We start from the raw sequence: 16,912 nt of genomic DNA, 5'->3' as shown, positions 1-16,912 counted from the left end.
TGGTCTATTAAGTGATGAACATATAAATATTCCTTTCTTTTGGGGAGTTTAACTTCTAGCAGGCAAGAGAGACATTAAATAAATACTCATGCAATATTTAACTAATAATTCTCACTTAGGAGAAGGAAAATCCCAGAATGTGAAAACAAGATATAATTTAAGGAAACTTAAACCACTCTGAGCATTTGGAAAAGGCTTACTTGGGAAGGATAGATAGGCTTTGACAGGCAAAGAGGAACTGTATGAGAGGTGGAGAAATGTGTAAGGAACAGGGGAGAACATATGTGGAAATCCTATATCAGAACGTATCTCAGTGGAATCCAGGAACTTAAACACTGCAACTTTGGCTGGACTGAAGAGACCAAAGGGGAGAGAAATTACGTGAGTTGGTGCAGGACACTAGATAGGAGTAGGGGCTGAATAGTGCTGTATCTTGAGGGCTAAGATAAAGAAATGAGACTCTGTTTTAGGTAAATAGAAGCCCTTAAAGGAGATTTTGCTTGTGATGAATAAATCATATTCCAAATCTAAAAAGTTTATTCAGGCTTCAGAATGAAGAATTACTGGCATGGGCACTACTAGATGGAGGGTGATCAGTGAGGAAGCCTGGGAGAAATGGGTTTTACTCTTTATTGACTGTATAAAAGACAGAGAGGGGATATTTAGTTCATATGTTTTGGAGGCAAGTGTGAAATTGGTTAAATGTTGGTTTGATGAAGGAAGAGCTTTTAAGGATGGCCCCAAGTTTCTGGTACGTTAGGTGATTCTCAAAATAAAATCCTATAAGTGGTTACTCTCGTATCCTATGTGTGGCTGTTTCTGGGCCACCTTTATTACCTGTTCCTTGCTACTTTAAAATGAGATTATGGAAAATTATAAATTGTTAAAATGTGTGAAGATTAAATATTAATTTGAACAGTTTTATCACGAATGTGTTTATTTACAAATATAGGCCATTATGAATACAGTGACATAGATGCATAGGCACGTGGAAAAATGCACACACACATATATGTGTGCATATGAGACTGTATGTGCACACACACACGCACACACAGATTTGTATGAATATGGGTTTGGGATGGCAGTGGAATTGTGTGCAGGCATTTGTGTGGAGTGGTGGTGTGAGCTTAGTGGTTTTTTTGATTGTTTAGCAAACTGCTCTACACTATTAAGCCCTTGGGTGCCGCTGCTGCATCTCATGTGATTGTCTAGGAAGCAAAAGGACGGAGTGATACCAAAAACCTCCTAGACGCTGTTTTTAACATAACTGCCCCCTCTGCTGTTCCTCTTCTGTATTCATAAAACCATTTACCTATCTTCTATGAAAATATATTTTCAACTTAGGAGCTGCAAGCTAAGTGGGAGAGTCCAGTCTCCCCCAACAGTGACAACATGGCAATGAACTCAAATGAATCACAACCCAACCACCACAGTTTCATTTTGACAGGTATCCCTGGGATGCCAGATAAAAACGCATGGATGGCCTTTCCCCTGGGATTTCTCTACACACTAACTCTCGTGGGAAATGGTACCATCTTAGCTGTCATCAAGGTAGATGAAAGTCTCCATGAGCCTATGTACTACTTCCTCTCCATCTTGGCTGTCACTGATGTTAGTCTCTCCATGTCCACCTTGCCCTCCATGCTCAGCATCTTCTGGTTTAATGTCTCTGAGATTCCCTTTGATGCATGCATTACACAGATGTTTTTCATCCATGGATTTGGAGTGGTAGAATCAGGAGTACTAGTGTCCATGGCCTTCGACAGATTTGTGGCCATCCGAGACCCATTACGCTACGCTTCCATCCTCACCCATGGCATCATTGGAAAGATTGGAATAGCTGTCCTCACCCGGGCAGTCTGTGTGGTCTTCCCTGTGCCTTTCCTCATAAAGCGGCTACCCTTTTGCCATTCCAATGTCTTGTCTCATTCATACTGTCTCCACCAAGATGCAATGCGGCTAGCCTGTGCCAGCACCCGCATCAACAGTCTCTATGGCCTCATCATAGTCATCTTCACGTTGGGGCTGGATGCCCTCATCATTCTCTTTTCTTATGTGCTCATCCTGAAGACCGTGCTGGGCATTGCTTCCAGAGATGAAAGGCTCAAAGCCCTCAACACCTGCCTCTCTCACATCTGTGCTGTGCTCCTCTTCTATGTTCCTCTCATTGGTGTCACCATGATTCACAGATTTGGAAAGCATTTATCACCAGTAGTGCACACACTCATGGCCAATATCTATCTGTTACTGCCCCCTGTACTCAATCCCATTGTCTATAGTGTGAAGACCAAGCAGATACGGAGGAGGATCACATACATGTTCCAGAGGAGAATGAACAGGGCCTAGGGAAATCGAGTCAAGTGAAAGATGCAGCAGTTTCAGCAGTTCCAAAGCAGCCAGGTTATGCACAGCTAGTAAAATGCAAGGGTGGGCAAGGCTTGTGGGTGACGATACAACACTGGTCATTCTTGTTCTGTATAAACTCCATTTTGAAATACATACATTTTGATATCTGGCGTCACATACAAAATCTAATTTAATTAAACCATAATTTTTCTTCTTTGAAACTAGAGATGAACATCAGTAATGATATAAATTATTACCTGCTTATCTAGATAACACTTATGAGTACTTATATAACATGAAGTAACATTCTTTCTTTAATCATCAGTTAAATAATAATTATATAAAGCAGAATTCTAGAAGCCCAGTACCACTACTGAAGGGTTGGGTCTCTGAGATATTGTTTTGTTTTGTTTTTTTTTCTTTAAAATAGAGCAAAGAAAACTGTTATAGAATCAAATAGCATTTATGTTTTGGTATTTATTGAGTGAAGAGTACCAATGATAAAATTAAAACAGACACATCTATGGTTAATTTGCCCCCTTTCTTTTAAGGGGTAGCACTTCTTTACAGATTTATAATAGTCCTAGTTTTCTGCAACATGCTTAGTAGAATAATGGGTGTTCTGCCTTTACTCTTTTGACCCAGTATGAGTAAAGTCTATTTTACAGTGTACTAGAGGATCCAACAAAATTTGACCAAGTAAAATTATTCCTGGGCATTTTATGAGGACAAGTGAAAACTTGCAGCACTGGGAAGAAGTTTAAGAAAGCAATGAGGGTGGTGGGTAGGGAGATGGGGTAATTGGGTAATGGGCATTAAGGAGGGCACTTGATGTAATAAGCACTGGGTGTTTCACGCGACTGGTAAATATCTAAATACTTACCCCTGAAACTAATAATATACTATATGTTAACTAAATTGGATTTAAATAACAATTTTAAAAAAGAAAGCGGTGAACACATGTGTGAGGATGAGTATGTCAAATGCAATGTGCCTTTGCATTGATGCTAATACCTGTTTTAAGTATTTTATTAATTGTTACACAGCGAAGTTGCTAGGAGGATTACTTGTTCATTCAGTAAATATGCATTTAATCCTAATGAAATGCCAATCATGATGCTAGACCTAGAAATACAGAGAAATATGTTCCAATTTACTGCTTAATCCTTGGCATATTTCTCTGCAAAGAAATATGTATACAAGTCAAGTAGGTATTACATTACAATATCACATTTATTAATACTAATGAATAATGCTATGTCTTTATATACCTTTTTAAAAAAGATTTTATTTATTGAGAGAGAGAGAGAGCAAGCAGGGGGAGGAGGCATAGGGGGAGAGAGAGAGAGAGAGAGAAAGAATCCCAAGCAGACTCCATGCTGAGCAAGGAGCCCCACACAGGGCTTTATCTCATGACCCTGAGATCATGACCTGAGCCAAAATCAAGAGTTGGACACTCAACTGACTGAGCCACCCAGGTGCCCTTGCAGCAATCTTTGAGAGTAGGTGTCAGCAACATTTTACATATGGGAAAATAAGATTTAGACTAGTTACGTAACTTGCTCAAGTTAAACAGTTTCTAAGTGTCAGAACTAGATTCAAATTTAGATCTGTTTATTCTAAAGCCTGTGAATTGAGACTTCATCCATGTCTCAGGGTTTCCTAGGCTTGTAAGCAAATTCCATGAGGAGGGAATGAAGCAGTGATTCTAAAACAGCTGCATGAGAGATGAACTAGTAATCAATATTGCCAAAACCTTATGGAAGAAGTTCAACTTGCCAAGATGAAAGTAAATGGGAAGTACTTGAAAATGGTTGGTTGGTACAGAATGCAAATACCAGCCAAGGCCCCAATATCAATGCTATCTAAATGAAAAAATGAATCCCAAAAAGGACACTTTATAATCAATTGGCCTACAAGGAGAAAAAAATATATAACTTTGACCTGTATTTAAATTTTTCTCAGTCTCCAAAAATGTTTATTTTTCTCAATGTGTTACCATATACAATTATTGAATAAATAAATATAAAATATAAATATATTAGGGAGTGTCTCTTTGTTTTTTGTTTTGTTTTTTGGTTTTTTTCCTTATACAGATACACAACCCAAAACTTGAAAACTACCACTCTAGACTAAGGATAAAAGACAACCACCATGAGAGGCTTTACAATGTTCACAAACTGTGATTATGGAGGCAATTAGCTGAAAGTGCCCTTTGAATAGCATTAGTCTTTGATTCTCTGGTGGGGCCATGAAGTGGCAAAATCAAAAGTCTAAATTCTTTACCAGCCATCGACACACATACTCCACATCTTCACTGTGCAATCCCTCCTCTGGCTCCTACAGTCTGGCTTTTGTGTCCATTAAAATATGAAAGGTATGTTTTCCATGGTTCAGATCTCTTTCTAACTAACTAATCAAGTATTTTCCCCCTCAATCCTCCCTCAGTTTAAATTATTTGGGCAAATTACAAATATTTACAGTCCCCTGCTTTTTAATCCCTTTGCTGATTTCACAACATCTCACCATATCTCCTACTTCTACCTCCCGCTTCCTCACCTGCCTTCACTCTTCCTCTCCCCCAGGATGTGGGTATTTCTCAGTTTCCCCCATGTCACTCTGCTACCTCAGTAAATCTCTTCTGCCAAGATACCATTCACACTAACGGCTTTAAAATACAACCCAATGGATCTCTCTCTCCCTCTTCCTTCCCTCATGATCTAATTGTTCAATCTCAATTGTCTTTGCATAATCTCTATGTGGAGTCCATTTTTTAAGGTGTGTTTATTGATTTGAGAGAGAATGAGAGCATGGAAGGGGAGGAGCAGAGGGAGAAAGAGAATCTCGAGCAGAACGTGGAGCCAGATGTGGGGCTCCATCTCACAACTCTGAGATTATGACCTGAGCTGAAATCAAGAGTCGAACGCTTAACCAACTGAGCCACCCAGGTGTCCCCACTCCTGTGGAGTTTTTTATACACCTCAGTTATCACACAATCTTTAACTCTTGCTCTTTCCAACAGTAATCACTTTCTAGTTCTTTCTTTAAATGTATAAACATACTCCATTTATACAACATTCAAAAAATACTGACACATATTCAGAAAGTCAATCCTTGATTCTTTGATTTGCATGTCATTGAAACCCATGGTAATCAGTCTGGTTTGGTCCTCTTGCCAAAGTAAGATACAGTTTTTTGGTCAGAATTATGGAGAGAACCTTTCTAAGGAGGAAGAAAACAGCACAGGAGACAATAAGTCAAACTATATGTTTAACTACCTCTTAAAATAAGCTGTCTTAGAAAAATTTAATTTGAAAATTTAATTTGATTAAGCTTACTACTTGTAAATGAAGGGTCTATCAGATGGAGTATGCCTGTTCAGAACCATTTTGGGGAGAACAGATTTATATACCACAGATATGGGAATGTTTGCATGAAAACCTAGGCTGCTAGGTTCATATCCTGGTTTATTTCATAGAGCTGTCAACTTGTCGTAGCCACAAACTGCCACGTGTTCATCAGTCATCATCTGTTAATATTTAGGGCACAATTCAAATCTACCTTCAGACATGAACAATTAAACAGAAACAACATGCTATAAATTTGAAAATCAAATGAAATTCAAATTAATCTGTAACTACTGACCATACATACAAAACAATAAGATTTATATCCTCAAAAACAAACAAAGAAACGAAAAACACGTTGTACATGGACATGTTGACAGAAACACAGAGACTTAAGTTTCTCTGGCATGCAAACATTTCTCTGGCATGCAAACATTCTGAACACATTTGTTATTTTCAGTGTGGGAACAAAACTTTTCTTCCTCATATACCTACACTTGAGGACAGCTATGCTTGGCTGGAAAGGAGGAAGTAAACAGGAAGCCAGGTTTAATGAGAGGACCATGTGAAGAGAGAGAAAGGGAAAATAGACTGTTACCAGCTGCCATGAGAAGAAAACTGTGGAAACAGAGAAAAATTCTCAAAGAGAATTTCATGAGTATCAGTATGATTTTGCTCTGCAAAACCCCTTCATCACTCTCTTAAAGAAATCTACAATAAACACCTATGTTACTTCCCAAGAATGCAAGTTAGAGATGTAGTTCACAGTAGCAACAGTGGGGAAACTGGGCCAAGGATGTCCCTGATATATAATGATAATAGAACATAATCTTTCATCCAGATATTTTCTCTTTAAGATTTCCTTTTTTTTTTCATTTTAAAAACATTAGCATTTCAAAACAAAGTTAAAATAAAATAGATAAGCAATCCCTCTTTATCCGTTACCCTAGCCTCCTTTATCCTGAAGCTTCTTTATTTTTTTTAAGATTTTATTTATTTATTTGACAGAGAGAGAGACAGCTAGTGAGAGAGGGAACACAAGCAGGGGGAGTGGGAGAGGAAGAAGCAGGCTCCCAGCAGAGCAGGGACCCCGATGCGGGGCTCTATCTCAGGACCCTGGGATCATGACCTGAGCCAAAGGCAGACGCTTAATGACTGAGCCACCCAGGTGCCCCCTATCCTGAAGCTTCTCTTAACATCTCCACTTTCAGTATGAACTATATCACATCTCAGACACTCTGCACTCAAAACAGTACTGAACAGGTTTGTTAGTCCATATATATTTGTTGACTGATTAGCTTTTGATTTTTATTAGCTGGCATCAGGTTTCCACCTGCCTCCTGCCCCAGCACCACCACACAGAACACTAACCACACTCTGACTAACATATCTGAAGACTTCAATCTGGGGGAATATATATATTTGGGGGGAGGCTTATTGTCTATCGGCCTTTGTTAGGAGTCCTCTCTTCCTTAAAACTTTCTCCTCTTTTTGGTACCGAAATGTCCCTAATCCATGTTCTCTTCTTACCTTCATTCCTCCTACCTAGTTCTTCTTTCTATTTTTAATCCCATAAATATCAATATATTTAGGGTTCTTTTACTTCTATCTCTGTTCTCATCCACTCTGTTCTCATCCACTTCTATCTCTGTTCTCATCCATCTCTGTCATCTATATTCCATTGACTCTCAAATCATTATACCCAGTCTAGACTCCTCTCTTGAGCTTCAAGTCAGTGAGTTCAACTATTCATTGAACCTCTCATGCAATTCTCAGATTTAGTCTATCCAACACGGAACTCAACATCCTCCACAGAACAAATATGTGCATGAGCAAGTCTTTAGACGATCGCAGCCCTCTGAGGTCAGGCCACAGTCAGCCTTTGAACTGCCCAAGCCTCATGGAGCAGACACGAGCTATTTCTATCAAGCTCTATCCAAATTGTAGATTAGTAAGCAAAATAAATGAGTGCTGTTATTTTAAGCCACGAGTTTTGAGGTGATCTGTTATGCAATAATGGATAATTGCAACAGATGTAGGGTATGCTGTAATAGACACTATAATGTGTGGCATTGGCTCTGGGGGAGGCAGCGAAGGTAAGATGGGAGGGCGTCAATGAGATCCTTAGGAAAGGCTTAAGGGTCTGGAGATGAGTGTTGGTGAAAGACTGAGGGAATTTTAGGACATTGTTAACAGAAGTCTAAAGGACCTCAAGGAGGCTGGCAGCAAGAGTTTAAAGGAAAATGTTCATAAAATTTGGAGAAAACGAGACCCTTGTCCTTGTTATGTTATGATGGAAAATTTGGCGACACTCTCACCTATGAAAATGTGGAAAATAGGAAATGCATCTAAAGGAATCAATGATTTGGATGAGAAGATGCACAGCAGATTGTTGAAGATGTTTTCTGGCTTCCTGCTGCCTAAAAAAAAAAAAAAAGAACTTCTTTGTTTTTAAGAAAATTTAGAGGAAATATAAATGAACCAGAATGTATTAGATTTGACAGCCCAACTATTTCACTCCCTCCCTCCAGTTATTAAATGTTTCTCAAATTAAAAAAAAATAGCTTCCAGGCAAAGATCAACTCTGGGATGGGATTACAAGAACTTTTAGCTAAATGTTAGAGTACGAGGGTGTCTGATAGAATTTTTTAAGACTGATAAAACCCCCCTCTATGGATTTTAAGGTTATGCTTTACAAATGTCCTCTGTTAAATAATAAGACCTCTAGGGATTTTAAAGACATTGTCCCAAAGCAGTTTCACCAGGAGCTTAAGGCAGAGAAAAACAGCTCAAAAAGCATTGAGACTATGGCTTCTAGCTAATCAAGAGGATTATAAAGTTATTCAAAACAAACACATTAAGTTGGTTTTTTTCAGCTTAGGGAGAAGGAGCCAAAGACATAAAATTTTTAAAAGAGGCCTTTGAAACATCAAATGTCTCTGGGCAAGAAGTAGGCACAAGCAACTATTTTTGTGAAAAGGGAAGGTGACTTCGGGGGTAGAAAAAGGGAAGAGCCCAAATCCCTGAAGAATTCCTCTTAAGGAAGTAGCCTCACGTTTCCTGCTGTATTCAGAATCGCTGTGGACTAATGACTACTGTGTTCCTGCTGTTTTGCCCTGCTTGAAAGTGTCTATAGCAAATGTTCTATGATCCCAGCATTGTACTGATCATGTGTGAAGCAGACAATGTGCTTATCAAATACACAGGTGCTCACATTAAGAATCACACTTGACAAATTATGTCTAAGGAAGCATACCTGAGGAAACTCACCATCCCTGAACCTAATTTAGATGAGCTCCTTGGCCTAGAGCCTGAGTCTGATGCTGAAATTGTATGAAACCATTTTGTGGTCTTCAGAAGGGGTGAATGTATTTCACATGTGGGAAAAATGTATATCATTTTTGACCAGAGGGCAGATTGTACCAATGTAAAACATAGCCCCTCGATTTTCAGACATGCTACCCATTGAAAGGTGGAGTCCATGTATGCTTCCCTTAAATCTGAATTCTGTACCTCCTTGATTCATAGAAGATGGCAGAAGTGCAGAAGTGATTTCATGCCAGTTTCTAGGCCATGACCTTACGAAACTGGCAGCTTCTAAGTTCTGTCTCTAGCATGTTTGCTCTTAGAATTGAGCTACCATGCATCTCATGGTAGCAAAACTCATTAGATTGAGAACTACATGGGTATTTTGTATTATGTCAATCAATAATGTTATCTTTACTGTTACTGTGCAAGAAGAAAAGAAATGATGCAAATTTATTGTCATTTTCATATATAGGTCTTCCCTCAGTTTCTAAAATTGTAATTGTTAATAAAGATAGTAAGGATTACATCTAGTTTCAAATTTTAAACAGCTAGGTTTTATTCTAAGCTACTCATTCTCAAAATTAATTAGACTGCTGCATATTCCCCCAAGCTTAGTAATAAAGTTCACACTTTCTCAGGGTTACTCGCATTCTGGGCAAAAAATAACTCTGACACTTATGAGGGTGGGTACAGGTATATGTAACTTCACCTAGGTTTTAGAAGAAAAAGTATGCCCCCTTTCCTTAGCCCAACCGTCACACCATGTGAATGAGCTTGAGTTGTGTTTATATGATACCGTGTGTAATTATGCAAATATAGAGTGTGAATGAAGTTATGTAGATCTAAGAATACCTATCTTCATGAGGTTTCAAGTGTTAAAATTATATTGGTTTTTATCAGTTGTACAAATGAATGTGTCAATATTTGAGTGATAAGGTATGTGTGCATAGGTGTTCAGAGATGTGTGAATCTATTTCCATTGCTGTATAGAGGTGTGAATGTGTGTGTTTCTGTGTGGGCACGCATCTATTTGTATAAGTTTATGTGGAAGTACCTGCATGAATGAAAGTGGATACACATCCTTATTCATATCTCTATGTGTGCACTTTTCAAATGCCCACCAATGTATGGCATTTGTCTATGAAAATATGGACACAGAAGTGCAGTGACACCATGTCCCAAAGCCTGTTGCAATACACTTTGGAACCATTTACTACTATGGATTGCCTGTATTTCTTTCTACCTCTGCATAATGATTACTTAAGAGCTATTTTCTAAAGTAATGTATCTTTTCAATAGGACAGTAGATAGTGCTTTTTGAAAAGTATAGAGTGCTTGCCACGAGGGGTGACTGCACAGTGTCTAAGCATGAGTTCAAACAGAATCAGGAGATAAACTTGGAAGTGTGCCTCTCAGTACACAAAGTCCTGCCTTTATTTCTTCATCTTCAGCATTGGCCCCTACACTAATCTCCTATTGCTGCTGTAGCCAATTACCACAAACTTAATGGCTTAAAACAATACAAATTCATTCTCTTACCATTCTGGAAGCCAGAAATCTAAATTGAGTTTCAGCAGGCTAAAATCAAGGTGTCAACAGGGCTGTGTTTCCAGAGGTTCTAGGGAAACTTCATTTCTTCTCATTCCTTGATTTATAACCACTTCAAAGCTAACGACAACAAGTCAAGTCACCTCACATCACATCACTCTTGCACTAATGATCTGTCTTCCTCTTCCACATTTAAAGGGCTCTTGTGATTACATTGGGCCCACCAATGTAATCTAGGGTAATCGCCACATCTCAAAGTCATTTTATTAGCAACCTCAATCCCATCTGTAACCTTAATTTTCCCTTGCCATGTAACATAACATTCACATTATTCTATATACTACAGTCCCTGACTTTAAGAGACAAATGTGTACATCAGGAAGCTGGGGATGAAGCCATGTTGAAAGACTTCATTATGTTGGAACTACTCCTTAAAGTTTTCCAACATTGCAAAGAGCAAAACTTGGGTTACTGAACATTGTAAGAGTCAGAGTCTATCAAGATTCTTGAGATGGGTATACAGAAACAAATTGGAATTACATTATGGCCCAATGAATGTGGCCTCCAGACTCTGATTATAGGATCTTGTCGTGGCACTAAAAGGATTAAGGTCATGTATCACCAAAGCGTGCTGACTGGGATGCCTGGGTGGCTCAGTTGGGTGAGCTTCCACCTTCAGCCCAGGTTATGATCCCAGGGTCCTGGGAACAAGTCCCACATCTGGCTCCTTGCTCAGTGGGGAGTCTGCTTCTCCCTCTCCCTGCTGCTACCCCCTGCTTGTGCACTCTCTCGCTCTGAAAAATAAATTAATAAAATCTTAAAAAAAAAAAAGAAAGAAAAGTATGCTGACCTTGGGCCATCCTTAACTGAGAAAGTGGATAGCATGTCTTACCTTCCAGGTTACCTTATTGACATCTAGAAAGCATTCCTGTTCTTACTTCCCTTATCTCCACCATTAGACTATCTTTTTTTTTCTTTTTTTTTTTGAAGTCTTGGACTTTGGGGGTTTCCTTTTTATTATGCCACCCTGTGCCTAATTCAAGCATGTAGGATAGATATTTTTAAATTAACTATGAAAAAATTAAGATGCGTCTTATTTTTTCTACTAAATCAGTATTTCTCAAATTGTATGTGGTAAGTTAATTTTGAGTTTGTTTTTTTTTTAAATTCAGTTCATCCCAGCTTATCCTCTCCCTGCCCCTCCACCTGGACCTGCACTTACTTCCCTCGTCACACCAGAAGCCACGATCACTCCCTATGGGCTCCAGGTACACCCTGTTTGCCTTCCTGGGAAATCCCACATTCTACCCACTCAGACCAGGAAAAAAAAAATTGCACCCACACAATTTTATTGTATTATATACAAAATTTTGTGCTTTGGTGGCACTGCAAAGTCAATTTGTTATACAAATTTTCAAACTTTCTCCCTTTCTGTACTTGTCTCATCATAGATAGGTAACAGACAGTGCATAACATTTTCCTTCAAAGGGATGCTGTGTTTACCAAATAAAATAACACGTAAAAGGCCCTGGCACTGTGTCTTTTGCTTAGTGGGCCGTCTATAAATACAAGTTCTCTTATCCCTTATCTTTGATTTTCTTAGACACTCCTTATAATTGCACAGAACCTCATGTTTACAAATAGCTGTACTCATATGATTAAACTTAATTTCATAACAACATTGGATGCCCAAGTAAGAGAACACCCAGTGTCACACATGGAAAAGCTAAACTTTACCCTTAATCTTTTGATCCCAACTTAGGCAACATAGTTAGCCCCTGCTCAATGGTACACATTTATATTCTTAATCCTAAAATTTGATTATTTTTTCTGATTCATGTTTTAATAATGTATTATCCCCAGGTGTTCTCTTATTCATTTAATGAATGTAGTTCATTTCTCCCCTTTAAAGCGAATGGAGGTCATTCCTAATTCTTGAGTGAGAATGTTAAATTAATTTGGTGAGCTTTAATTTAAAAGGCATTGAACTCATGGCCTTTTTGTGTTCAGAGGAGTTATTTAAAAATTGAATTAGTAATATTCCCTGCCTTCAGCTATTATATGCCAACCGTAAATGCAGGGCTATAGGACAGAACATTGAACAGTTCCTATAAATGTCACTCTTTTATACTAAGCAAAGAACAATTTAGTGCAGGAAAAGGAAAGTATGTTCTGAGAGAAGGGAAATCTTTGTCCAATTCAAATCACACAGAAAACATGAGAAATATAAACTTTTATTTCTCATAGTCATAATTGAACCTTTACAGAATAGATTCCTCCTCTCTCAAACTGGCAGACCCTAACCTTCTGCAGTAATCTTGGTTTGAACAAATATTTGGATGATCTTCTTTCGAATCTCCTTGGTCTTCACAGTATAGACTATGGGGTTCAGCACAGGGGGTACAAGAAGGTAGGCATTAGCCATGAGGGCATGAGTCAATGGTGAAAGGTGCCTTCCAAAGCGATGAATGACAGACACCCCAATGAGTGGAACATAGAAGATGAGTACAGCACAGATGTGTGAAACACAGGTGTTGAGTGCCTTCAGCCGGCCCTCCCCTGAGGCAATGGCCATTACTGTTCGGAGTATGAACACATAGGAGAGGAGGATGGAGAGGGAGTCAGAACCCTTTGTGAAGATGACAGCAATAAGGCCATAGAGACTGTTGACCCGGGTGCTGGCGCAGGCAAGGCGCATGACGTCTTGGTGGAGGCAGAAGGAGTGGGAGAGGATGTTGGAGCGGTAGAAGGGAAGTCTTTTGATGAGGAAAGGCACAGGGAAGACCACACAGACTGCCCTTGTCAAGACGACTGCTCCTGTTCTCCAGACCACACCATTGGTTAGGATGGTGCCATACCTGAGCGGGTTCCAGATGGCTACCACCCGATCAAAGGCCATGGCCACCAGCACGCCAGATTCAATGGCGGAGAAGGTGTGAATGAAGTACATCTGAACAAGGCAGGCATCAAAGGCAATGGACTTAAAGTTAAACCAGAATATGCCTAGCATAGAGGGCAAAGTACAAAGGGCAAGCCCCATGTCTGCCAACGCCAGCATGCACAGAAAATAGTACATGGGGATATGCAGGGATGATTCAGACTTGATGGTAGAGATGATGACACCATTGCCAAAGAGGGCAATGACATATACAGCACCCAGTGGGAATGCCATCCAGTAATACTTTTGTTCAAGCCCTGGAATTCCAGTTAAGACAAAGTAAGGGTGTTGGAAGTAAGAGTGGTTATTATCTGCCATGAAGCCGGTGTAACACAGGCATGAGGAGGGTGTTTGTGGGATCCTGATGGGTGACTTCCTAAAAATACAGTGACAGGGATTAATGATATATTAGAATCTGACTTCCCTGGGAGTGAAACAATTGTATTTTCACATGGGTGGGGAGCGTGTAAGAGAGGACCAAATCCTTGAAATTTCTACTCATGGTATATCCTGTTGAGGAAGCTTCTACTGGCCCAAAAAGACTCACCCAGCTACAAATAAGTCATATTCACATTGACTTTTGCATCTCATAATTTTTGAATAATTTGCCCTCTGCTCTTCAATTCTTGAATATCTTACCTCCAGGCTGTGTATCTCTGGTTGAACCACGCTCATGACAAATCAAAAATCACACTGTAATTGTTTTTGACATCTCCCAAAAGATCCTCTTTGAAAGATTTCTGATTCATATTTCCCTGGCTTTAGCCAGGACATTTTTCCTCTTTCTATCAAACATCCATTTCTTCCCATTGCTCTTATGAAAAAGAGCTAGCTATTGGTTCATATATCTGGGCTATTAGATTGCCAGCATACATTTCTTTCCAATAAACTATTGTTTTAGTTTTTGTCTGTTTTAGTGATTTTTGAGAAATAAAATGCTATATTTCTCAAATAATTACAATAAAAGTGGAAATGAGAGAAAAGTTTAAGAGGTAGACAAATAGAGGGGAAAAGAAAATAAGGTAGAAGGAGGGAAAGAGAGAAGAGAAAAAGAATAAAAAGAGAAAAACAGGGAGATACCACCTCAAGTCCATTACAGTGGCTACCATCAAAAACCCAGAAAACATCGAGTACTGGTGGGGATGTAGACAAACTGGAACCCTTGTGCACTGCTGGTGGAAATGCAAAATGACAGAGCCACTGTGGAAAACACTGATGGTTCCTCAAAAAATTAAATGTACAATTATCACATGATCCAGCAATTCCACTTCTAGGTATACACACAAAAGAACTGAAAGCAGGGTGTCGAAGAGGTATTTGTACACCCGCATTCATTAACAGCATTATTCACAATAGCTAAAATATGGAAGCAACCTAAGTATCAGTGGATTCATGGATAAGCAAAATGGGACTGGAGGAGATTATGCTAAGTGAAATAAATCAAGCAGAGAAAGACAATTATCATATGGTTTCACTCATTTGTGGAACATAAGGAATAGCAGGGAGATCCAGTAGGAGAAGGAAGGGAAAAATGAAGGGGGGTGGTAAACAGAGGGGGAAATGAACCACAAGAGACTATGGACTCCGGGGAACAAACTGAGGGTTTTAGTGGGGAGAGGGATGGGGGGATGGGCTAGATCCGTGATGGGTATTAAGGAGGGCACATATTGCATGGAGCACTGGGTGTTATATGCAAACAATGAGTTATGAAACACTACATCAAAAACCAATGATGTACTGTATGGTCACTAACATATCATAAAAAAAAAAAAAAAGAATAGTTACCATCTTAAAATTTAGGAGGGTGGGAGTCATGGTGGCCATTTTCACTTAATATGCCTGACCTGCACACTAAGCCTGAAAGTTGAGCACAATTTTTAATGTGACAGGTGAACTTATTCTGACAGCTACTATATATTCTGAATTTCAAATAAATATAACACAATAAAATGTATTTAACATAAAAAAAGAAAAACAGAGATCCAAAGAGCAGCAGAAGTAAAAGTTGACTTATTTCACATTTTATTAATAATAAAAAAAAACAAAAACCCTGAAGCCTAGATAAAACAACTTACCCTGAGTCAAATACCTATTAGTAGCAAAGTGGGTAAGAGAGAGGGAATGGCACAGCCTTGCTGAGCAATTTTACAGTTAAGTTTGGGGAAGTTTGAGGGCTCAACTAGAGAAGACCAAGTCAAAATTAGATCTCTTGATCAAGATGCTTACTCCCTAATATGGGTCCTTAGATTTTGTTCTTTATCTATATTGCCCAGGAGGTAGAAAAGAGGAGGAATTCAAGTCTATCTCCTGAAGATTAGGCTTTTAGATCCCAAGTTCCTCCTTTGAAGGTTTAATCTAGCCCTGACCCTCCACTGTTCATACTGCCACATTTATGGAAAAACAGACCAAGTGTTCTGTATCTGCCCCAGGCTACCAGAAGCCAATGGCCTTGTTATAGATTCTAAATTGTAGGAGGAAATGAACAATAAAATAAAACTACAAAATTCTCTCTTGTGTGAGTAGCAGCAAACAAACAAACAAACAAAAAACATACTTCCACCTGCCTAGGGAAACTTCCAAGTTTCTAGGCAATCTAAGATATTTGTAGATGATAGAACAAGATTAGGATTGGCCTTTAAAAGAGAAGCTTACTCTTCATTATACCAGGATGAATGATAGGTACAGAGAATTCTATCAGAGAAACAGGAAGACAGAAAAACCCTCCTGATGTACAGATTAATTATAACCACACCTCACCTGATAGTAGAACCACAAACTCCCTTATCAAGGGAGAAATTCCCAAACTGCAATCATTTAGAGTTCTGAATGAAAGTAATTTTAAAAGTCCAATGTCTAACCAATAGAGAAACAGTTATTCAGTATTCTAGAGGTGACACGTATCTTCTACCTGCATTAGTTCCATTGACTGGGAGTTCCCTACATTTTAAGGCAATTCATTTATCACAGAGTATCAGCTATCTATCCACCTCTTAGAAAAAGGTAACCTATTCACCATGAGGTTAAAGAAGTCATCTTCACATCTTTCCCCTAAAGGTGTGAATGAGAAAGAGAGTAAGAACATAGCATGTACAGTGCTTGGGTTGGAGAAAAAAGGACAAAGGAAAGATAAAGGGACAGGAAAGAAGTGGTTGGGAGACAATTAGAAGCTTCAATGATGATATCTTAAAATATTCTGTTGATAAGCCAATTTTATCCTTTGATTTTGCTCTAAAACTTACCTGGTTGCTGAGAGTATCCCTAACGGGAAGAGGATCTTGAGCAGCCTAAAACTTGCCTGACAAAACCATTGCCACTACCCACATGAGGACTTTTATTTCTTGAACTGCTCCAAAAGTCCTCCTCCTACCATACCAAGGAGAGTTTCATGGATCAATGAGCAGGATTATTCCCTGGAGCTTCT

At 39.0% G+C, this 16,912-nt stretch overlaps 2 protein-coding genes across 2 annotated transcripts; one reads left to right on the top strand and one right to left on the bottom strand.

Moving 5' to 3' along the window:
* Window positions 1-1,395: 1,395 nt before the first annotated feature.
* LOC113269508 (olfactory receptor 51H1) lies at window positions 1,396-2,349 on the top strand. The gene has a single exon (XM_026518387.3). It carries the CDS (start codon window positions 1,396-1,398, stop codon window positions 2,347-2,349), a length of 954 nt encoding a protein of 317 aa, XP_026374172.2.
* Window positions 2,350-12,852: 10,503 nt separating this feature from the next.
* Window positions 12,853-13,809, bottom strand: LOC113269509 (olfactory receptor 51H1-like). The gene has a single exon (XM_026518388.1). The coding sequence runs from the start codon at window positions 13,807-13,809 to the stop codon at window positions 12,853-12,855; it is 957 nt and encodes a 318-aa protein (XP_026374173.1).
* Window positions 13,810-16,912: the final 3,103 nt, after the last annotated feature.

This window comes from Ursus arctos, unplaced genomic scaffold (assembly GCF_023065955.2).
Source record: "Ursus arctos isolate Adak ecotype North America unplaced genomic scaffold, UrsArc2.0 scaffold_22, whole genome shotgun sequence".
Lineage (NCBI taxonomy): Eukaryota > Metazoa > Chordata > Mammalia > Carnivora > Ursidae > Ursus > Ursus arctos.
The sequence above is the reverse complement of the archived record's forward strand: the minus strand, read 5'-3'. Positions and strand labels throughout refer to the sequence as shown.